Here is a 24,802-nt window from a genome sequence, read left to right as displayed (position 1 = left end):
CTTAGCATCTTTCCATTTCTATAATATCATTTGACACCTAGAAGATGTTCAATAAATATTTTCTGGATGTCAAAAAATGAAGAAATTTTGGAAAGCTACTCAACAGCAACAAAATCCTTAAGATGTTTGATTTGAGACATCATCAAAAAACTCAGATCTTCAAAGGAAAAAAAAAAAAAACACAAAACTTCCAGTGTTAAAGCAGAGGGTGCCTAATGGCCTTCCAACAACCCAGAGACTGTCTCAAAATAAACTTCAGTTTTTCAGGATTTTCCAGTTTATTTTTAAAAAAAAACCGGTTCTGTACTTAATCTTCTCAAAAGCTCTGCAAGATAGTGTTATTATCCCCACTTGACATCAAAGGAAACTGAGTTGCAGAGAAGTTGAGCCATTTGTCCACGGACACAATTACCAGCTAGGCATGTTTAATTAACTTACTAAACTGACAGAGTAGAAAGTGCAAGGCAGACAGCTAGCTGCACTGGGGCATCGAAGATGATCCAGACACACCTCAAGGACTGTTTGGGAGTCTAAGCCATGCACATAGCAATTAGCAAGAAAGACAATGAGTTTGGTGGGAGTGCCAAGGAGAGGGCATTGGGAGAACCTGTGAGACAGCCATGTCTGGTCTGGGGAAGGACATGGGGGAGATGGAGGAAGGACATTCAGGTGAAGGGAACTGTGTGAGTATAAACAGAGAAGATGGTGGTGGTCAGGTCAACGGGAAGAGAAATGGGAGAGAGAGGGAATCCAATAGAAATGGACATTTGTTATATTGATTTTAAGGTTCTGTTGAACATCTCAGTGGAGATATCCATCTGACAACTTGAAATTTTGGGCTGGAACTGGTGAGAAAAGGGCAAAATAGAAATACATGGTTGCCAGAGGTGCCTGGGCGGCTCAGTCAGTTAAGAGTTTGACTCTTGGTTTCGGCTCTGGTCATGATCTCAGGGCCACGGGATCTATCCCACAGGATGCTCTGCGCTCAGCAGAGAGTCTAACTGAGATTCTCTCTCTTCCTTTTGCCCTCCCCACCAAGTGCACTTTCTCTCATGCTCTTTCAAATAAATATATAAATCTTAAAAGAAAAAGGAAATACATGGTTGCTAGTCATCTGTATAGACAGAAAGTAAGGAGGCCATAGGAATATGGAGAAGAAAACATCTAAAATCTGGAAGAAGGAAGAATCGAGAAGAAGGAAGAAGAACCAAAGAAAGTGTGGTCCAGGAGGCAGAAACAGAATGGCAGCAGATTAGCACAGCAGTAGCACCTTCCTGGATATGAACTCTCAGAAGACAGGGGATGGTACAGAAGGTTTGGAAAGACATAAAAGGCTAAGAAAGATGAAGACTAAGGAAAAGGCCATGAACTGTGGGAAGTAGGAGGTCACATATGATATCTGAGGGAGTAGATTTGGTCCAGTTGGGGATGGTATGCAGGATAAAAGGCAGATTAATGGAACTGAGGAGTGAATTGGTCAAGAAGTGAGACAAATTCAAGAATTCTGATAGAAGCCATGAGAAAATCTAAGATCTCTTGATTCCTCTGGTTGTCCTTGTAACCAAGGACAAACGGCTGCTCCGAGGGAGGGCTCCAGTCTATTCCACGGAATCGAGCTGGGCTAATTAGTTACCTCCCTCATTCATGTCCCGGCCTCATCAGCACCATGGTCCAGACAAATAACGTCACACAGAAGACCTGACTTTTAAAAATTGGAGTGTTACCTGTAATTCAGTAGCAAGATGAATACATCAAAGCAAACAGTCATACATATAGCGCCCCCTTGAGAAGTTCTGTGCTACACTAAAAGCCCTGTCACTATATAAAACCCATTCTGGTTCCTTCTCTTGGTAGTGAGGCATCTAATGAGTCCCCCCACTCAAACTCTCCAATATTAGCCATTATTATCATTAGCGGTGTTATTATTCTTTGGCTTGAGTGACTACATAATTCACTAGACTTGCCTCTCAATGACTTTTGGACTCTGTAACTCAAAGCTGACTCAAGAGCCAAAGATTTGGCACCCCAGAACGAATTCCGAAGGACTTTCTCTCAAAGGTTTCAATGGTAACACCGTTACAAAGCACTCGGCCTGCAGAGTGATTCTTGTGGAAAAGCCACGTGCCTGTGCTTAAAAGCTCCCATGTTTACCTCAGCCATTATGTGTGTCTTCTGCAAAGTCCGCCAACATCAGTCGGCCTGCCCTCTGGGCCCCCAAATGCTAACATCCCTGCTGCAAAGACTAATATCCTCAAATTTCAAAAACAAACCACCAAGGGAACAGAAACAGCCACATTCTGGTGACCAGAATGCTGAATTCAGGAGCCACACATTCCGACTAACGTGTGGCCTCGGACAAGTCACTCACCCTGTGGGAGGCCACTTCTTTCACACATAAAGGAGGAGGCTGCACTAACTGGCGTCTGAGATGCCTTTTTTTTTTTAATTTATTTATATCACAGAGAGGGGAGGGGCACAACCAGGGGGAGTGCTAGACAGAGGGAGAGAGAGAAGCAGGCTCCCAGGGGACTTGATCCCAGGACCCTGGGATCATGACCAGAGCGTAGGCAGACGCTTAACTGACTGAGCCACCTAGGCGCCCCCGCCTCTCTTCTTAAAAACGAAATAAGTAACACTTGCCATGTTTGGGTGAGTGTGAAAAACTTTCAGAGACTGTGGAGACAGGGATAAAGGTCTGAGAGAAGTTACTACAACCCGAGGAGAACCATGCCCCCAAGAAATGAGGCACTGCTGCTTCCGGAGAACAAACAGGACTTCTGGCCCTGAGTGAAGCAGCCTCCCCTCTTCTGTGGGGGCCCGTTGTTTGTTTTGTTCTTTGCTGCCCAACACCGCCCCCCACAGGGAGCCACTGAAAGGACAGCTCTGGCCCCCTGGGCAGCCCATCACCACCACCAGGTACCCAGGGGCAGGAGAGGGGGTCCTTACCCATTGTGTTGTTGGCTCGAGAACAGGCTGTGCGCTTTAGGATCTCGTGCACCTAAGACAGACAACAGCAGGACTGTGAGTGCCATGACCATGCGTGTCACCACACGAGGTTGGGCGGTGGACCAGGCAGCTGGACCCACTTCCAGGGAGGGGAAGCCAAGCATGTGCCAAGCTCGTGCCTGGCCTGTCAAACCCATTCAGACTTGAGTGCTTTGAGGAAACAAAGAATCTAAGCCCCTCACACACACACCCCCTTCGCCCCACCCTGAAAAAATAAAGAAAGGCTATAAATTGACTGCAGTTACAGGAGGTAAGGAAAACACAGCAGGGAGCCCAGACCCACATGCCTCTGGAGGGCCAGGGAGGAAGTGCCTGGGCCAGACTGTCGGGGAAGGGGAAGAAGAGACGGTCCTCTCCAGCAGCCCTGATTCCTGCCACGCTGGGGAAAGCACAGGACAAGGAGGCCACAGAATCCAGTTCCAGTGCTGGCTTCTAGCCAAGGAGTCCTGAGCGAGTTGTCTGTGGACCCTGACAGTCCATGGCCTTCTCTGTAACGGAGCTGACTCACAGAGCTGCTTCAAGAAACCTTGAACCTGCTTTGTAAACTAAAAAATGACCACCTACATCTTGCTCATTGTTACTATTATTTCTCTGGTTTTTCTCCAAGTCTTTATCTCGTCTCCCCAGTCAGACACTTCTTCAAGACTCCACGGGTCAGAGCACTTCTGGGGCACAGCACAGGCAACCAGCTCAATGGCCATGGCACGCCTAAACCAGCTGAACAAAGCCCTGAACATGGGGCTTGCAGGGGACTGTCTGTCACCTGGGAGGGAGGGCTGCTGAGTCCTCCCTGCAGAGGCAACAGGGACACAGGTAAACCTGTTGGCCCACTGGCGCACTCCAGTGGATCCCAAGCCTGAGCCAGGCTATGAAGAGGTGCCAAGCAAGGCAGTCTGCTCTGGGACAAATGGCTGGGGTGCTTAGGAACCCACAGGGAAGGGGCTCGAGATGACGTTTATAGATGTGAACACAGTCCTCAGACAGAAGTCCAGGGCAGAGTAGACCCCAAGACAAAAGTCAAAGGGTCTTTCCCAGCCCCCCCTTCTTAACCATGTGGGGTGGACTAGAGAAAGGGAGAAGCTTCTAGAACAAGAGCTGAATGAGAGAAGTGTGTTCCTCCATCATTATTCACACTCCCATCTTCTAGCCACAGACCTAGAGGGAGTGGAAAATAAATAACTTCCAGCAGTATGGGGCCCAGAATGTTTAATTCACTTGTAATACTGTGCAGTAATTCAACAGCAATAATAATTAGGAACAGCGTTTATATGACATTGTACTATTTTATAAGTACTCTGCAATTATTTGGTAAACTCCACAACACCCTATAACTCCCCCGCAGACATGAGACCCAAGCCACAGGGAGATTTAAATGGCTTATAATAGCATCAACCAAAAAATGGGAAGTTTATGCCTTTTTCCATAGGATGATAAAAGAAATCATGTGCCCATTTTAAACCTTGCTAAAACACAACCCGAAGGGACCTGCAGTGTTTCCTTGCCTAACCCACAAGCAAAGAGTCAAGGCCATGTTTTCAGTGTGCCTTGGAAATGTTCCGTAGCTTCCTCTAACCACGTGTCCTTTCTTAATCCTTATCACCTTACTGACTTGGAAGTCCTTCTAGAAATTGAACCCTCACTCCTCCTCTGTAGAAGCTTAAGTGCTTCCCTAAGAATCAATGGGAACACACTGCCAGGTTCCCACTGTGGTATGAAGAAGTGTGCAACATTCTTCGGGTCCCCTTTTCCTCCTCTGTCCTTAGCCTGAATGCTCTCTAGGCAGAGAGAGAATAAATGGATCAGTGAATGGAGAAAGGCCACAGCTCGAACAGGGGCCAGAAGGGCACAGGCCATATACAGGTTTTCATTAGAAGCAATCATGCTGCAGAATTCAAAAACTTGATTTCAAAAGGCAAAAAAAAAAAAAAAATGTAGAAGAACAGCTACAGGCATGAATCCTGCCTTTCCACTGAATGGGCTGGTGATTAATTTTATTCTTGGACAAACCAGATAGTTGCAGCATTCCCTACGATATAAATGCACAAGACTCCTCTGAGAGGCAAAGAAACACGGTAGCCCAGCAATGGTCCTCAATCAGATACCAATGATTGGTATAAATTTTTTTTTAATCCATTGTTTCTTAGAGTCTCAGTCTCCCCAGCTATAAAGCAAGGGAGGCGGGGAATCACCTGATAGCTGAAAGTTCCCACCAGCTGTAACACTTCCTCTTTTTGTGATTCCAAGACAGGCCTAGGTGGAGAATCTTAAAGAGAAGGCACTTCTCTCAACCTGTGGGTGAGGGCAATTGTCTGCTGTGCCTTTCCCAAGGAAGACTGGGAAGCTCTGGGACAGGCCTCTTAGTTGCTAGGCAACCCCAAGCAAATGACAAGGGAAGGTAGCAGGGAGAGCAGGGGAATGCCAGCCTTCCCTTCCCTTCCACAGCCCGCCACCCCTGGTTGACCTGTGTACTTACAATGCGGCTACGGGTGGCATTATCAAAGAAGGTGTCCTTGTCCTGGACGTTGTACCTGGAGACACCAAGAAAACAGAAGGTCAACTGATTTCATGACCCTGGTCCTGAGACCACTTTCACCCCAGGCCCAGAGCAAACCTTTGCAAGGCAGCACAGCAAGATGTATAAGACACACACACTCGCACATGCTCACACATAGTGTTCATCATTCTTCTTGCCCCAGTAATTCTGAGAGCTTATCATAGAAATGGATCCTAGGAAATACAAGTTCAATAGAAGAAAAAAGTCCCATGCATAAAAATGTTCATTATGAGGTTACTTATAATAAGGATTTGGACATAAAATGTAATTCTATGATCTATAGGATGGACAATCATGCAGTCACTGAAAATAATAATTAGGGGAAATTCATAAATAGGAAATTTTAGACTGTGACAGAAAGTATTATACTACGAGAATTTTTTTTTAAAGATTTTATTTATTTATTTGACAGAGAGAGATCACAAGTAGACAGAGAGGCAGGCAGAGAGAGAGTGGGAAGCAGGCTCCCTGCTGAGCAGAGAGCCCGATGCGGGACTCGATCCCAGGACCCCGAGATCATGACCTGAGCTGAAGGCAGAGGCTTAACCCACTGAGCCACCCAGGTGCCCCTACGAGAAGTTTTAAACATAAAAGTATGTAGAAAGGATTCCAATGGACAAAGATAGTAAAAAATATAACAACCACCAAAGAGTATAGTTTCCACATGCTGGGATGGTAACTCTTCATTTTTCAAACTTCCATTTAATGTTGTCACCGTTGCCAAATCAATTAGCCACCAAACTCCTAACTATGCAAGATATGTGTCAGTTCTAAACTCTAAATTATGACCTTCCACTAAAGGGAACACCTGCCTAGAGCTGAGTGTATTGTACTCCAGGCACTGGGCGCCCAGGTGCCCAGATCATGCTCCCAGCCCCCACCCCTGGAGCGCAGTCAGGTTGAGAATGAGAAGAAGAGATGAAGAGAAGAACATGGTAGTAAGTAGACCACTGCTAGGAAAACTGGGAGGATGGAAAGCATCTTTGGGGTAGGAAGATTCCAGATAGAGGTGTTTAGGAGCTGGGTTTTAAGGGCCCCAGGCACTGAAAGAACAGGAGATGCATGGGAGAGGGCAGCCCAGATGCCACCGTGGGCATGAAGGCAGGCCCATGGAAGGGGAAGCATGGGAGAAGTACAGAGCACAAAAAAAAAAAAAAAAAAACCAGCAGGCCAGGGGTCAACATGCTAGTCCCAGTTCAGCCACTTCATGCTGTCTGACCTCGAACAGCCCCCAGGTCTTGGTTCTCTCTAAGAGACAGACAGTTCTATCTGAATGGCCACCTCATGAGGGGAGGTGATATTGTGACTTATATGTGATATTTGGTCTTCATCCGGGGCCCCTGACTCACAGCCCCCCAAACCCTTGGAATTTCCTGAGCAACAAGAGCAATTGGGAGCATCTTTTGTCATATTATTTGGTCTCCCAGTCAGAGCCACAAAGGTGAGATGGGTGTCTTATTATGCATAACAAGCCCCTTTCTGCCACAGCTGGGCTTATGTCAATGAGGTGACTTTTGGAAATCTCCTAAAATGGAGAGGGGAGCAGCTGGTTACCAGGGAAGTGACTAAAAGGCTGGAACTTTCAGTCCCATGCCTGATTTCTAGGAAGAAGAGGACGGGGCTGGAGGTTGAATCCATCTCCAATGGCCCATGATTTAATCAATCAAGCCTACTTAACGAAGCCTCTGTAAAAACCTGAAAGGAGGGATGCCTGGGTGTCTCAGTAGGTTAAGCACCTCCCTTAGGCTCAAGTCATGATCCCAGTGTCCTGGGACTGATTCCTGCATCAGGCTCCCTGCTCAACAGGGAGTCTGCTTCTCCCTCTCCCTCTGCCATTCCCTCTGCTTGTGCTATCTCTCTCTCGCTTACTTGTTCTCTCTCAAGTAAATAGATAAAATCCTTTAAAAAAAAAAATCTGAACGGAAAGGATCTGGAGAGCTTCCAGGCTGGGGGAACCAGAACACTTGCATGTTCCACCATACTGGGCCCCGAGCTCCACAGGACACAAGCACCTTCTTTCAGAACCTCCCTTTCTGCATCTCTTCACCTGGCTATTGCTTCGTATCCTTTGTAATAAATCAGGAATCTAGTGAGCAAACCCAGTTTTCTGAATTCTGAGAGCTTCTCTAGCAAATTAATCAAACCCAAAGAGGAGGTCATGGAAAGCTCTGGACTACAGCCGGTCAGTAAGAGGCACAGGGAACAACTTGGACTGTTGGCAACTGAGGTGAGTATATGAGGAGGCAGCTGGGGACACAGAATTCCCGAAGCTTTATCCTCCTTCTCTCTGGTTGATTACAATACGGTGAAACCCTGTTAGGCTAGGAACTGGGCAGGATGGTTTCCCCACAGAAGGGAAACTGGTATTCAACCATTTTCTCACAGAGTCCCTAGGTTTATGGCTGTGTACTGCACGATTCGCCATCCATCGTGCCAAAGGACTGAAACGGAAGGTGTCCCCACAAGCCACTGGACAAACATGGGGCGCCGTTGGGTTAGTCTCACTTAGGGAAGGGGATTCAGGAAGCAGATCCAGGGAACACTTGGCCGTGAGAGCATGCCCCCTCCCCGATCCCCCAGGCACGAGGGCACTCACTGTGGGAGCCCAGGGCACAGAGTGCTGTTTGATTTCCCTCCCCTTCCCTGCCCACATCCCTACCCCCACAGCGTCCATACTCACAGGTACATTTTCTCCCTGGAGAACGGGTAGGAGAGGTTTTTCATCTTGTTGTTACTGTGCTCCGGAACTCTGGGTTTCAGGGGTGAGCTCAGCTTCTGCAGAAGTTCGTTGAACTTCTTTGCAATGCTGCCTTCTGATTTGATCTCATACATCTAGGGAAGGCAAACCACAGGCCTAAAAAGGAGGCCACATCCAACAGAGACCAGAGTGATTCACTCACAGCCACAGCTCCCAGGGTACTGAACCCCCAGCAGGGGACACTCTGGAAAGAGGAGGAAACTGGCAGAAGCCAGCAGAGCCCTTCTACCCCCTCCCCACCATGCCTTTTCATAAGAGTGTGGGCACTGGACCCCCTCGCAGTCATCGGTGTGAACGGAGGTAACCGGGACAGAGAAACCAGTGAAAAGGCCAAATTCGCTCCATGACTACATTACACACATCACTGCACAGAAGACCTACTACTATGGGAGTCGCCATACTAAGTGCTCTACACAAATCAGCTTCCATGCGCATAGCGACCCAGCTAAGTGAATACTGCTGCTCTCACACTATGATGAGTACATTAAGACTCAGAGAGGTATGATGGCGTTAAGGAAGGTCACACAGAGAGTGACTGAGCGGCAGCGCGGCTCTAACTCATGTCAACCAAACTGAAGTCTGTCCTCCACAGCTAGGCCGTGCCCCTGCGACATCACCCACACCCCTGCTTTTGTGTGTTTCTCTTAGGAAATACCTGATAAATGAGTCTGCCCTCAACGTGTGAAACCTAACAAGTACCTACCTTAAATCAAGCACAGAGTTAGTACTGAGATCATTATTGGTATCTCTAGTACATAGAGCTCGTTATAATGCATAGGGTGCTTCTGCAGACACTGCAGCCCTCGGCCTTCCTGGTTTACAGATGCAGGTGGGCCCTCACCTGACCACACCAATGAGACATGGAGGTTCTAGTTCTCATACCAAAGCTGTGATGGATTGAAGATGGCCACAAACTTTACACACAAATTTTCCTCTTAAGAGGTGCTGCGCTGTTCCTACCCCCTTCAATCTGAGTGGGTTCTGTCACTGCTTAACCAGCACCGCAGGAGGGACACTACGCCAGCTGCATCCTTTCAGAAGATGGGCAGCCCTGCTTTGGTCTGCTTTGGTCTCTGGAAAGCAGAGACCTCTAGGAGGAAGTCCATGCAGAGGTAAGAGTCAACAGAAAGACAAAGGACCTAGGCTGAGCCCAGCCTTTCAACTCCCAGCCATGCATTAGGCCTAGGAAGGCCATCTTCTTGGACCCTCCTGTCCAGCTAAATCCTACTAAGTGATCCAACTCGCTATTCCATGGAGCAGAAGAATCCCCTGGCCCACCTCTGCTCAAGTTCCTGACCAAAAATGCATGAGAAATAAAAAAGTGACTGATTTTTCAGCTACTAAGTGTGGGCTAACTTGTCATGCTGTAAAAGGAGACCAGAACAAGAGCAACAGCCAGATCTTCTAGCTTGAGAGCCGATTTTCTTCTCTACCACGATATCCCTCCTGTGGCTTAAATCTAGAGAGGCAGTAAAAGAGGGATGAAATCCAAGATCAAGGTAAATGCTACAAAAGTCACACAAAGCATTTAGGGGTTCAAAAAAAGGGGAAAGGACACCCAGTTGACAAATCAGAAAAATGTTTCATCTGGGGGCAGCATTTCTGTCGGGCTTTACAGAAAGGCAACTTTCTTTTGTTCCCATTTTGTTCTCTGATAAAACAGTAAGTTGGGAGAGGGGAAGAACGTCCCCAATCTAACAGCTGAAACATAACCGTGGTTTATTTACACTAACAAAATGTTGATGCATTTTTAATTTTATTTCAACTACAAAATTAATGCCAGTCTAGTAAACAAACAAACCCAAACCATAAAAGGGTATTAACAAAGTGTGAGCATTTTCCTTTTACTCCCAACCCAATCCCACCCTCCTTTCCAGAGGAAATCTCTATTAACAATTTGAAGTACATTTCCTCCCCCTTTCCATACACATTCCTTTCTAAACACAATTATGATCATATTTCATGCATTGTCCAACCATTTGCCTGTTTCACTTAGCAATACATCACAGATATATTATCTTTCCAGGTCAGTTCACACACAACTACCTTAACGAACGTGTAATACTACACAGCAGACGTGAATGCTAATTGGTTTAGTCATTTCCCTAGTGACGGGCATTTATTTTATTTTCTATACATGCTTTATCTTGTTTTATCACACTCCTATTAACATTACCTTATAAATAGTTTGAATGAGACTGGCAGAGATGCAGGAAAAGACGTTCTAGGCAAACAAAAATGTAGAAAAGTTTAAGCTGCACTGAAGAAGGGTTTAAATGGCCCGGTTTCTTTGCAGCATGCAGAGTGTAAATTAGCTAGTAACCTCTGGAACACTGGAAGCTCCTGGCAAAGTTTGTGTTCTTGACTGCCCTATGCTACTGCTTCACTTGCTAAACCATGAGTTATCATGGGGGAAAAACAGTGTGCTACTTACAGTAATGCCTCTCGTCATTAAGTTCTTGACCGTCCTGCCAAATCTCTCCTTCATGCACATTGGTCACTGTAATGTAAAGTGTTCACCCCTCGGGAATCCTTGGGCCTAAAGGGACAGGGAGGCAGAAGGACGACCCCCTCATGCGTTCCCAGCACACATCTCACAGGTCACCTCCGAAGGCAGGTGCTGACGAGGCACGTGTCCTATATGGAGACCGCACTGTGCTCACTATACCCATCACCATGTGTCTTTCGATGGCATGTGCATGGAAATGGGAGTTTCAGAACAGAAGGGAAGCTGATGGACTCTGTCTTCCAGATGCTTTGGAATGACAGACTTGGACCCACTATGGTACTTCTTCTTTGTCCATTTCTCTGCATGTCCACCTCTGCTCTCCTAGTCTGGGAAGCCTTCAACTACTGCAATAGCTGGTCTCCCCACATCTTTTGCCTAGAGCTACCAAATTTACCAAATAAAAATTCTAAGATGTCCAGTTAAACTTGAATTTCAGATAAACAGTGAATCATTTTTTAGCAGTCCCACGCAGTATTTGGGACACATTTAGACTAAAAAAGTATTCACTGTATTCATTGTTTATCTGATGTTTCAGTTTAACTAGGCATCCCAAATTTTATCTTGCAACCTTACTCTTGTCCACCTCTAATTCACTCTCCACATTGGAGCCAGAGTGATGTTTCTGAAGCAAGAATCTGATCATACCACCTTCCTGTTAAAAAAGCCTTCAACGTTTACATTGTTCTAACGATAAAGGGCAAAGTTCTTAACACAGTCCATGTCTTCACACAAAGGTCTTCCCACAGACCCTGTAAGAGTCTCCATGTTTCCCTGCCCCCACAGTCCCTGCTCAGTGCAGGCAGCTGCGGGCCCTCTCGCAGTTTTCCCAACATGCTGAGCACTCAACGCTCTTCATCTCCACCCTGCTCCCACCCCAACTCTGTTCACACTTGATGCCTCCCTCAATCGTCACTTCCTAGGGGAAGTCCCTTCTGACTTCCAGACAAGGTCAAGTCCCACCCTTAGGATTTCATGGACCCCAATTCCTCTCCTTTACTGCACTTACTGCAATTATAATTCCACATTTATTCAAGAGATTATTGGATTAATATGTGGCTGCCCTACTTAACCATGATCTCCATGAAGGCAGGATACTCTACAAACTTCTTCCTATCTTTGAATGAATGAATCAATGAATGAATGATAAATTAGGGGGAAATCAGCATTGATGATGGCAGTTGCTGCTGCAGAAGGAGCCCAAGCTGGGAATAGAACAGCCATAAGGTAACAGGCCTGATAGACATAAACCAGACTGGAGAATAAAGCCAAAAGCCCAAAGACTCTGGCTCCCTTCCTGTCCTCACCACCTACAAATGTATTTTGGAGCCCAGCCCCAACAGAGGTCAGGAATGCCTATATTCAACTGCTATAGATTAATCATCCAGCAGCTGTCTCAGGGCTTTGTTCTAGCAGAAGGTTAGCTGAGAACCTCCACGCAGTTCTTGACCCTCACCTTGGTGGCTGCTCTGGTAGAGCGCACGTGGAGGAACACTTAGGAGGAGTAGGTACATGTGGTATGTCTTTAGAGGGGTGAGGCATAGGCCAAGGATAAATGTTCACTGCTTCTTTTATTTTTTTTTAAAGATTTTATTTATTTATTTGACAGGCAGAGATCACAAGTAGGCAGAGAGGAAGGCAGAGAGAGAAAGGAGGAAGCAGGCTCCCTGCCAAGCAGAGAGTCCGATGCGGGGCTCGATCCCAGGACCCTGGGATCATGACCTGAGCCGAAGGCAGAGGCTTTAACCCAATGAGCCACCCAGGCACCCCTGTTCACTGCTTCTTGATGGGAACTCCAGATCACTGAAAGCAGTATCATCTGCCTCCAGGAAAAATGTAACAGGTGTAGAAGGCGAGTCTCATCAGAAACATCAAAGTAATATCTGCTCACAGCCCTGACCAAGACCCGACACAAACATGCCCAGGCTGAAAGGTCTGACTGACTTATGTTGGAAAGAAATTCCCTAGCCTTTAGGGACTTGTGGGGGATGGAACCAGACACATATCTGCAATAAAACACAAGTGGGTCCCATGGCCCAATGTCATGGACACTAAGCTTACAGGATAAAGGACCTGCTCCCTACCTCCATGCCCGAGCATGCACTGTACCTATTCCTGAAACTTCTTCCCTTTCTTTTCACCTGGACAGCCCCTACCTCTCCTTCACCTTCTAGGCTTAAGCATTAATTTTCCCAGAAAAACTTCTGGGAAAGTTGGCCACTTTGAACTAATGGTTGCTGTGGTCTGAATGTTTGTGGCCCTCCCTGAATGTCTGGGTTCCCCCCCAAATTGAATTTTGAAATCCTCAATGCCCAATGTGATGGTATTAGAAGGTGAGGCCTTTGGGAGGTGACTTGGTCATGAGAGTGGAGCCCCTTCCACCATGTGAAGACAGAGCGAGGAAGGATGGGCTATGAACCAGAAGTGGGCCCTCACCTGACCACACGTGGCACCCTGGCCTCAGACTTCCAGCCTCCAGAACTGTGAGAAAGAAATTCCTCATTTATATGCCACCCTGTCTGTGGTATTTCACTACAGCAGCCCCAGTGGACCAAGACCATGGTTTCAGGATACTGGCCATCAGGCAACAAAGTTCCTGGGAAATAGGAAACAAGTGAGACGGCTGCTGGGACGGCTCCAGCTCACTACCTTAAGAAAGGTTCTCGGCCTTGGGGCAGGAAGGGAAGACAAGTAGAGCCCATCGAACTCCTTGGGCTGAGGGGACAGAGCTGTAAGTCTGGGGAGGACAAAGCCATTGGAGATCATAGGACAGAGTAGCCCAGAGGAGAGAGCTTCTCAAGGAGCCCCAGAGGTCTGCAGAAGGTCCCCTGTGGGTATTTGGCCCCATGGATACAGGGGACTAGCTGAGTCTGGAAAAAGAACCATTTAAAAGCACTGAAAATAGCACTCTTCCCGTCAGGCAGAATGGAAACTCCCATCATCCACACGGCACTGGATAGGGTACTCAGGTCAATTCAGCAGTGCGGGATAATTAGACCCTAGACAGTGCACTGCTCCAGATCCCTTAACAAGTCATAAAAGAAAGAACTGGACTAAGTGCCTTGTAAAGTATTGTCCAAGTCTGACATTCTACAGCTTTAAACATTTAATGAAAAAGAAACACTCATGATGTTTCTATGTTTCAACATTGTAGGCATCTCCTAGATGCCAGGCACTGAGCTCGATGGTTGATCTGCCAAGTGCTGGAGAAGCACAAAGAGGGCGATGGCCCTTCCAAGACAGAATGCTCTGTGAAGTGTCCAGCACTTCCGCGAGCACCATTTCATTGGGCTCCATGAAAACTCTGCAAGTGTGCCTGCCAAGTAGTGTTAGCATTGCTATTTTACAGATGGGAAAACTGAGACTCAGAGGGGCAAGGAAATGCCAGAATCGCTGTGGAACCAGGCCTGAAACCGGGTTTCCTGACTCCCCCATCCAGGCTCTTTCCTTCAACCTTTGATCCTTGGAAGGGTTCCATGATCGCCCACGGATGCAGGCTGGGAATCCCTGTCAGTCCCCACCAAACCCAGCAGTCTGGCACTTCTCCTGGGTCCAGCAGGATCTAGGAAAGGCACCCTGGCCCTCTTTATCATCATTAATATTCTCAGAGGCAGCATCGTTATTACTGTTATTCTTGGACATCAGAGAATTATGAACATCCTCAGAAATGGCGAGACACATGTTAGCCAGCTGTTCCCCATTATGCCCTCCCTGGGTACACGGATACGCCTTTCATGTGCTTAAAATCATAAATAATTTTTAAAGTATGTTGCTCTTATTTTTTATTCCAGGGCTCAAATGTGGTTCTCATAAAAGCTCACTTTGGCCTCATTGTCACAGTCTAAGAGGTTTACCGAGATTCCTTCTTTTCTTACTTCTTCCCCCACCCCCACCCCTGTCTCCCTCTGCCTCTCCCCTCCAGAGAGGCACAACACTGTGGTCTGAGGGCTGATTTGTTTTCTTCCTGCATTGGAATCATGTTCCCTCCTGGGATGCAAGGAACCAAGGCTATGGTGATATCTATCATGAATTGATACACAGCACTGTCCCCATTTTACAGATAAAGAAACAAAGGTACAGAAAGTTTCACTAATATGCCCAGTGTCTTACAAACATGAAGAGGTCCAATGACCCCAAAGATCAAGGAGAAGATTTAACAATATGAGCTATAAATAATATAATCTTGATTTTTTTTTGTGAGTCCCTTACCTGTAGTGAGCAAAGAAGACCTTTCCTTACAACTAACAGGAAAAGTCAGTGGGATGAGCAGAGACCAGGCGTAAAGCTGTGGCCATGTGGGTCTGCTTACACCCCATAACCCGAAAGGTATTACTTCTAATTATCTACCTCTTTTTTTTTAAGATTTTATTTATTTATTTGACACAGAGAGAGAGAGGGATAGCGAGAGAGAGGGAGCACAAGCACGGGGAACAGCAGAAGAGGGAGAGGGAGAAGCAGGCTTCCCACTGACAGGCAGTCCGCTGACTCAGACCCAGGACCCTGGGATCATGACCTGAGCTGAAGGCAGACACTTAACTGACTGAGCCACCCATGTGCCCCATCTGCCACTTTTAATCTATGCTTTCCTTTGTTCCTCTGGTCACTGGATAATTGGGGCCAACTGTTGTTATTTATGACAGCTTGCTCACCTTGAGAGGTAGGGCTGGGATGGAAATTATCATCACACCCACTTACCCACATTTAATTGCAAAAGAAACAGGCATGCTGAAATGCCAGCGTGGAGCCTGGCACCGCAGGCCACCAGCTGCATGAGGGTGGAAGCCCCTGACTCAAGAAGTTATGAGGAAGAGAAGCTAAAGCTGCCGCAGAATTTGTCACCTGTTCTTGTGCCCCTTGTTGGTACCTGGGGCAGAGAGAGGCTCACACGTGCACACTCACACACATACGCATGCATGCACACTCCGCATTGGACCTGAGGAGTCCCCCGCGTAAGCATTTACCCTTGCATGTAAGTGAGAAGCTACTCACCAAAGTGCGAACGGCACCAGTAGCCACTAAGATCAGCGGCATCCTAGGCCACAGGGAGACACTGTGTGACACCGAAAACAGGAATTAACAAGTCTCTCCATCCCCACCTGTGCCTACAGGTCCATGTCCTGCCTGAAGCACCACTGAGTGGAAAGTGATACACTTTACAAAACACGCACGCTCCCGTTGTCTACCTCTGTATTCCTTTATGTTTTTTTACTGTTTTGGTATGTCCTCTACACATGAATGGATGTTTGGTGACCTTAAAAATATGGGCTAGGGGGTGCCTGGGTGGCTCAGTGGGTTAAAGCCTCTGCCTTCGGCTCAGGTCATGATCCCGGGTCCTGGGATCAAGCCCCACATTGGGCTCTCTGCTCGGCGGGGAGCCTGCTTCCTCCTCTCTCTCTCTCTGCCTGCCTCTCTGCCTACTTGTGATCTATCTGTCAAATAAATAAATAAAATCTTTTAAAATATATATATATATAAATGGGTTAAAATCCAAGCTGCTTACATGGCTGACAAAGCGCTAGTGAGCCGTGCCTCCCGCCTCCAGCTGCATGCACACTGGCATGCCGGCCTCCTCTCATTTAGCCACTGCTGGGGGGCTTTTCTTAGCTCTGGACTGGAAGACATGTGCTTCCCTCTCCCAGGAAGGTTCTCACATGCCCTCCCCACCTGGCAAACTCCAACCCAGCCCTCGGGTCTAAGCTCAAATGGCTGCTTCCCTCACCGCACTCCACACCTAAATTAGTTTCCTCTGGCTGTCTCTCTGTCCACCCTGCTCTTTTTCCTCTGTGGGTGCCTCCCAGCTCATACAACTCTCTTCTGAATCTTCACCACATGGGGCCAGGACCACTTATGGACACCACGGATTCACCCACCCTCATCAGGGTCATCTCATACCTAGTGATACTCAACAAGTATTCACTGGACAGATGGATGGAACGTGGGTGGATGGATGGATGGATGGACAGACGGACGGACGGATGGATGGACAGATATGTCGAAGGACAAACGGATGGACAGACGGATGGATGGATGGATGGACGCACGGTTGGACAGACGTTGGATGGATAGATAGGTGGATGGATGGATAGATGGATGTGTGGATGGACAGATGGGTGAATGGATGGATAGACAAAGAGATGAATGGGTGGATGGATGGACAGATGGGTGGATGGACGGGTATATGGATGGATGAATGAAAAAATGTAGCCTTTCAAAAAGGCTAGGAACCCCTCTATACAACCTAGCCCCAAACTAGGTACAGTGAGACTCTTCCCAAATGTTTCTTAGCAACTGAAGGAGCAGCTGAAAACCCAGATCAGGAATGGCCACCATGGTCCATGGGCTGCCAGCCCCACCCCTACAGACAGCCCTAAGGCATGGCAGCAGTCCTCCCAAATGCCATCAGATGGGCCTTACAGCCCACCTGGCATCAGTCTGCAGCACTGCCACTCTAGATTACGTGTGGTTTGTGGGAAATATTCTTTCATTCATTCTCCCAGGCACTGCCTGCACCACAAAACCAAATCCCGGCCTTCACAGAGCTTCCCATGCAGCGGGGAGACAATCAAACAAGGACACAAACACATGACTCAAGGGTGGGCAGCACCAAGTGTTTGGAAGGAAAAGTGATGGAAGAGGGTGGAGAGTGGTAGGGGGCCTAGCCTGTCCCAGCAGGGGACATAGGAGTACAGCCCCCAGAGATGTGAGAGAGTTCTGTGGGTAGTGAAAGAAGGTGTTCTGGGCAGAGGGAAGAACAAGCTGAGATGCCCTGAGATGGAAATGGGCTTGGCATTCTGGAGGAACAGCAGGAAGGCCAGTGTGGCTCGAGCAGAGAGAGCAAGTAGGGAGTAGTTTCTCCCTTGCCAAGTACAGCAAGTAGGGCAATCAGTTTCTGTACCAGAGGTGGCAGACATGGCATCCCTTTCTGGTACCTGACAGAGACATTTGCAATCCTGGCCCCTGTCTGACCAATAGCCCTTCCTGCCTACAGCAGGAATCACAGAACACCCTCAGGCTGGACCAGGCCCTGGCCATGGGACATACCCGTGGCCCCTGCTGTTCCACCCAGTGCCCATCCTCGGGCTTTCATTATGCCATCCTGAAAAATGCTTAGCAACCACCTGGAGGAGGGGGCTTGCGTTGCTGATATGTACCATTGGCAGATTTCTATGGTCTAAATAATGTCCACCGTGGCCATCTTCAAGGTACCAGTGGTGTTAAAAACCAGCTTGCAAAATTCCTAAAAACTTAAAAATCGGATCTCAAGAGGTATTAGGAGTCAACATGTCACCAACACCAGTTCTAACCGGGTAATGATCCCCAGGTGCCAGAAGCTGACTGTCCCTGCCTGCTTCTCTGCCTCTCCCCGACTGCTCACCCTTCCCCATACACCCTCAGGAACAGCCATGGCCAAGCTCAAGGAGTGCCCACTGGGCCCAGTCATGCAGGACAGTCCTGGCATACTCAGCATCTAGTATTACATCCTGCCATAATCACAGGACCCTACTTGGGATGGCAAATTCAGTGGTCAGCCTGCCCACTGCCCCCCGGCACTGGGTCCGGTGTTCAGGTCCCAGCCAGCCCCAGGCTGGCAGGTGCTCCCCCAGTTCAGAAAGACACAACTCCAGGCTTTAAAAAAATAAAGCCGCCATTTCTACCACCATTTTCTTTATAACCCCAAGTCTTAAAACAACTTCATACAGCTATTCAAATTCACTTCCCACTACATTTTCATACGTTCAGCATCACTGTTTTTGAGCCCCACGTCAGGTTTATCTCCTAACAGAGCCGTGTGAGGTGGGCCAGGCCTATCCAGTCTCACCAGGCCCCTACGCACGCCTAGAACATGGCCACGTGCCATGTCAGGTTCCTCGCGCAAACCGCAGCACATAGGCGGCATCAATTATTTTGTTTTTGTTTTTGAAATGAGAAGCATTACCAAAAACAAAGAAGGAATAAAAAGTCAAAGTATTCTGCACTCTTTCCAGCCTATGTAAATAGTAATCAAAGAGCGTGCACCAAAAGCCCATAAAGATGTCAATATAAACACTACCCTCTCAGCTGCACCTCTATTAAAAACAAATGTCTGGGAACAGACAATGACAACATGGGGCAAGGCCCCACCTACAGCTAACCCGGCGCAAACACCAACAGTTCTGGTTCATTTGAAAATTACTGCCAGTAATGATAAAAAGAGTCTACCCTGAAAGGCATCTTGGAGGCTGAGCAAATGGTGAATTTCCTCCCTGTGACCAGGGGCCTACAAGCTCTCCATCCTTGACAAAGCCCAAGTTTCTCCTGCTTCTTACGTTCTGATCACCAGAGAAGATTCACTGAGCCATCAAAATAGTCCCAAAGAGAGCTCACTGCCTGAAGAAGGAAGGAGCTGGTCCAGATGAGGAAGGAAGAGAATGTGTCTCCTGTTCTGGAAGATGGCATGAACTGTATGCAGCTGCAAGCTAAAGGGCCACTATTACACTGTGGGTCACAGCTGCTAGAAGGTCCTGGGGCCAGGGTGAGCAAGCATGATCTGGCATCCGTCAGCTGATTAATCTAGTATTTACTTACCCACCTATTATTTAGGCAACATCATACTACAGTTTGCAGGGAACAGACAGGAAACATAAACTATAGTTCCTACTCTCAGGTGGCGGGGATAGCATGGGGAGGGCTTATGGCACCTTTGGAGACATGAGAGTATAAGGTACCCGAAGCAATTAGGGAAAAAGTAATGGATGAGAAAAATCCTACCTGTAGGTTGCCTAAGAATCCATGTAAGGAATAAAGGAGGGTCTATGAGGGAAATGAGATTTGGGCTGGGACACAGAGTTTCTTTATTGTTTACTACATAGATAAGATGGCGAGATCACTCCAGGACCAGAGGCAAATACTGAAAGGTTCTGAAAAGTCTCCAGCTCCTGGAAGAGAGAGTAAAGTACTCCCTCTTGAAAAGAGTCTAAATCAGGGAGCTCAGTGTAGGCTCCACAGAAAGGCGTGGGCAGGAGAACTCAGAGGAAACTCAGTGACATTACCAGGCTCTGGGACAAAAGGCTGCCCCAGATACAGAGTAGGGACCCACAGGCTAAGTGTACTACTTCATTTAACACACAGCTTGAAGAAGTGGCCGATGTGGGATACTTTCTCTTAGTACAAAGGCAGATGTACTAAGGTCACATGTCCTGAAGGGGTTAGATCTAAGACCCACAGGAGTATCTGTCCTTGGATCCCTCTGCTAACATCATAACAGAAAAGAATGAACAAATTCGCTAACTCAACTGACAGACATGTGGACCCCAGCATTTTATAAAGCTATGACAGAGAAGTCACAGGGTCCAACCTCCAAACCTTACAGCAAGAAAACTATAATCCAGGACTGCTAAGTAACTAACCTCACCAGTCCAAAGCAATGACGAAAGAAAATTTCAGACGTGTTGCATCTCCTGCCCAGGAGTATTTAATCTAGGACAGAGTTTCCCAGAGAATGTTCTGCAGATAACTGTTTCCCTGGGATACCTAGGAATACAGCTACAAATAACCTATGAATGTTCAGCAGGAAAAGAGCTGAATAAAATGGAACCATGTTCTTTCTAAAAGTCTTCTCAGAACTTTTAATTTGTCAGATAAACTATAATAATTAGTGTTTCTAGAGTTTGTTAGATCATGAACTTCTTTTAAAACAAGACCACTGGGCATCTGGGATGGCTCAGTCAGTTAAGCATCTGCCTTTGGTTCAGGCCATGGGCCTGGAATCCCAGGATTGAGCCCTGCATTTTGTTGGGGGACCCAGTTCCTGCTCAGCAGGGAGTCTCCCTCTCCCTTTGCCCCTCACCCTGCTCATGCTTGCTCTATCTCTCTCTCTCTCTCAAATAAATAAATAAAATCTTTTAAAAAAAAATCAGAAGACCACTGTTCTTCAGCTTAGGTTCTGATAAATGCTGTTCTAGGCCATGCTAACACAAGCCTTATTTAGGACTCCTCATTAAAGTGTGGTAGGAGTATGGCTTTGCAGTCAGAAAGAAATGGGTCTTAGATCTAACCCCTTCAGGACATGTGACCTTAGGTTAAGTTTATTAGCCTCTCTGAACCTGTTCCCTGAGCTTGGGGCTTCACTACCCCGATCTCAGCCTCAGCCTTCCCCTGGTCTTCTCCCCTGTGGCTACTGTGGATCTCATTTCTCTTTTAGCTCATCCCTGGATTTGGGCCCACCCTACATCCTGGATGATCTGGAGATCCTTACCTAATTATATCCACAAAGACCCTTTTCTCAGGGTCTTTTTCCAAAAAACATCACATTCACGGGTTAGGGCTTGGTCATATATTTGTGGACACCACTATTCAAACCAATACAAAAAGGATTATGGACCTCAAAATCACAAGTGCTGATGAGGGTTAATTTTATGTGTCAACTTGACAGGCAATGGGGTGCCAAGATACTTGTCCAAACATTGTTCTGAGAGTGTCTGTGAGGGTGTTTTTGGATGAGATTAACATCTGAGTGGGTAAACTAAGTAAAGCACCTTGCCCTCCTAATGTGGGTGGGCCTCATCCAATCAGTTGAAGACCTGAATGGAACAAAAAAGGTTGAGTAAAAGGGCACTCTTCCTGCTTGACTTTTTGAGCTGAGACACTGATCTTTTCTCGCCCTCAGACTTGAACTGAAATAGGCTGTTCTTGGGTCTCAAACCTGATGGGCATTTGGACTAGAACTTAATACCATGAGCTCTCTTGTGTCTCCAGCTTGCCAACTGCGTATCTCAGGATTTCTCAGCCTCCATAATCACCTGGAACAATTCCTTATAATATATATAATACACACACTACCCAAACACATACATACACACACACACACACACACACACACACACACACACACATCTTACTAGTTCTGATTCTCTGGAGAGCCCTGATTAATACAAGCTGCAAATCTGGACAACTGAGAAGAGGTGCTCTGGTCCTGGCTGGGCAGAGTCCCAGAAGCTGGCTGGACACCGGGAGCCAGAGAGAGGGTGTTCCCATGGAGCTTTTGTAAAAGCCATGGTTACCAAATCAGAATCTCTAGAGAGGCTGTAGCGGATACCCAAACACCTTCCAATGATTTACAAAGCTTAATAGAATTAATATCTTCTTCTAAGGGGCCACTCAGGCTAACCAAAATGCCAAGTGGCTTTGCTTTTTAGCTGGAATTATAGTCATTCAGTGTGGTAACACCAATTTTCTCACACTGCTCAGAAATTTCTTAAGGGCAGTTATGCATGTTTTCAGTTAATGAAAATTAAAAGATGAATTATTCTTTAATAAATGCTGCTTAGTAGATAAAAGATATTTCAAACCATGAATTCCATGGAGAGACTTAAAGGATGAATGACATTTCCACCCTTTTGTCTTTGAATCACCGGCTCATCAGAAAGGGACATATATTACTTTGTACTAGAACCCACCCTGCACTAAGTTTAATATGACTTACCAGTTCTTATCCAGAAGCACTTAAGAAGTGGCTATACAAAGAACATTCCAGCACCTTCTATCCACTCATTACTGAAAATAGGTTCCTTCTATAGTTTGTGTCCCTTATATAACAACTATGCTTCAACAGCAGGAAAAAGTTTGCTTCCTCTGCCAAAATGGTTGCTCATTGCCAGGGATTATGTGAGTCCCAGTTCTTTCTGCCTTGGCTGCCAGGAAGCTCTAAGTGAAATCTGCCACACATGCATGAGTCACTCTTATTTTCATTTCTACTATCATCATTCCCCCTGCACTCACATACTTTTCCCAATTACAGGGTTGTTATCTGTCCTTTTTTAAAAATGATCCATATGCATTTATGACTTCAGTCATAACTCTTCACAAGTCCTGTTTCCGGAAATAGGGGAAGATCTGAAATAACCCCCGGTTCATGGGGGCAGAGCCACTAGTCAAACTCACGTCTCCATTTGCCACATCTGCTGTCTGTCCCCCGAAATGAGCGCCTTCGAGCTCTCCCTCCTGCACCGTGGGGCTGAGCAGCCTTCCTGCTGGCTCCTCCGGGGACTGCATCACAGACCTCACATATGCAGCCATTATGTTTAGGGACACCCCAAGGAGCCATGCTCTAGGAAACAGAAATCCCCTAGCACACAGCGTAAAGGCCATCTGTTCCTGCCTCGCCACAGATTCCATGCCTGGGCTTCTGGCTGCCTTGGCAGGTTGAAAGAACTGGGTCTAATTTCCCCCAACACTGCAGATGCTGGCGGTGAAGGGAAACAGCAGGAATGAACCACCCAATGCACTGTCAACCGTGCTGCCCTCTGCCCCTCACATACAACTAACAATAGCGACAAAAGTCATAGTACCAGCTACCCTGTGTTGCCTGCACCTCGATGCTAGGCATCCCACATCAGCACAGCTCCTTACAACAGCCCCACAACATTCACTACTCCTGTTCTGAAGATGAGGTTTGCTCTAAGGCTGCTTGCCTAAAAAGGTAGAACCTGCAAGAAGTTCACAGCCTCTTGCATGCAAAGAGCTCATAAGCAAAACTCCTCACAGGCTCCTGGAACAGCAAACACGGCCCCTGCAACATCAGTCTGTCTACTCAGAAGAGCCACGGAAAGTTTGACAGGCTGGACGAGAGTGATTTTCACCTGCCCCAGGCATGTCATTTCATCCAAATTCAGTGGACCCTAGCCTTGTCTCTGCTGTAGGGAGCACTTGGAGAGTAAGTGAAATGGGGGGTCTGGGGTGGGGGAGGATGTTCATCCATGTGTGTAAAAAGTGAATGAGAGAGGAACATCAATGCTGGTAATGAGTAAAGCTGAAAACGCACCCACTTCAAACTTCCCCAAGCTGCCTGGGGCCAAAGGCCAGGCCTCCCCACCCCCTTCCTGTGCATGGATGTTGAGCGTGTCTCACAAAATGCTGGCTCTCCTGTTGTTGTTTCTGGAAAACAAATGCTTCCTTCCAAGGTTCCCCCTCCCGGTTAATATCTGTGTTCAGGACTCCGAGTCCCTGGACGCATTACTATGGATCTGTCCAGGTTTGAGATCTCAACTTTGTGATTTCCTCCCTGTCTTCCTGGTCTCTCTAGACCCTGCTGAGTTAAAGATACAAACTTCCACCGGCCTGGAGAACACTCAGCTGATCCCGCGCCATGCCTCAGTCTTCATCTGCGGTCCCCGGGACACCAGGACGTGGGCCCCGGTAAATGCAGTTTATTCTCCTTGTAGTCACTTCCCAAACCCACGGAAACAGGAGGGAAACACCGCTGGCCCCAGTGTTAGCCTTCTGCAGACTGCCCGGCCTCGTCCTCCCTGTCCATGCTCCCTTTTCATCTCAGGAACGGGGCGTAACCCTCACCTCTAGCCCTGTAATCAGGTTCTCAGATTGACTGTGAAAAACATATGCATCCCACCCTGCCACCGGGTTATACCCCCTTCTCCTGGTCATGACATCCCCTGTGAGGTCGGCCACTGCATTCGATGAACACAAAGACTGGGGCCGCATGGCTGGAGCCACAGAAGGACGCCACAGCAGCCCACCTGTGTCGAGTCTGGGGCCCACAGACTTTAGGGAAAAGTTGTTTCTGTTATATCTACAGCCTTCTAGGAGCCACCACCTGGCTTTGCCGTCCCCAGACTCCCTGGCCGAACGTATTTACATAAAGACCAGTGCTGGGCTAATGAGTTGCCACTTGAGATGGCATTTAATTTGTGCTTTACTGTCTGGGTATGCACGTTCCTCCTGTTGTGCCCTTTGGCTGTAAGCTCTCTGAGAGCCTGGATTACTTCTGTGCGCTACAGTGTCTCTCCAAAGACCCTCTACAGTGGGACCTCCATCGGTGCTGGCGGCAGGGAAGCTGACTGGGGGACTAGGAATCCAAAATGCACATAAAAATACTTGAGTACACCCCTTGGGATAAAAATATATTATATGTTTATTAAAAATTAAAAAAAATTTTGTTAATTAAAAAATATATATATTTGAGTACACAGACACAATAATAAAC

At 47.3% G+C, this 24,802-nt stretch overlaps 1 protein-coding gene across 1 annotated transcript in view; it reads right to left on the bottom strand.

Moving 5' to 3' along the window:
* ANO2 (anoctamin 2) overlaps positions 1-24,802 on the bottom strand; it is a 340,666-nt gene that overhangs the window by 232,327 nt on the left and 83,537 nt on the right. Inside the window, exons 6-8 of the mRNA XM_044226412.1 lie at positions 8,241-8,392; positions 5,480-5,534; positions 2,947-2,998 (exon numbers count right to left, since the gene is read on the bottom strand). Coding sequence (XP_044082347.1) covers positions 2,947-2,998; positions 5,480-5,534; positions 8,241-8,392 — 259 coding nt within the window. The remainder of the gene's footprint in view (positions 1-2,946; positions 2,999-5,479; positions 5,535-8,240; positions 8,393-24,802) is intronic.

This window comes from Neovison vison, chromosome 12 (assembly GCF_020171115.1).
Source record: "Neovison vison isolate M4711 chromosome 12, ASM_NN_V1, whole genome shotgun sequence".
Taxonomy (NCBI): Eukaryota; Metazoa; Chordata; class Mammalia; order Carnivora; family Mustelidae; genus Neogale; species Neogale vison.
Note: the sequence above shows the minus strand (reverse complement) of the source record. Positions and strands in the feature narration are given on the sequence as shown.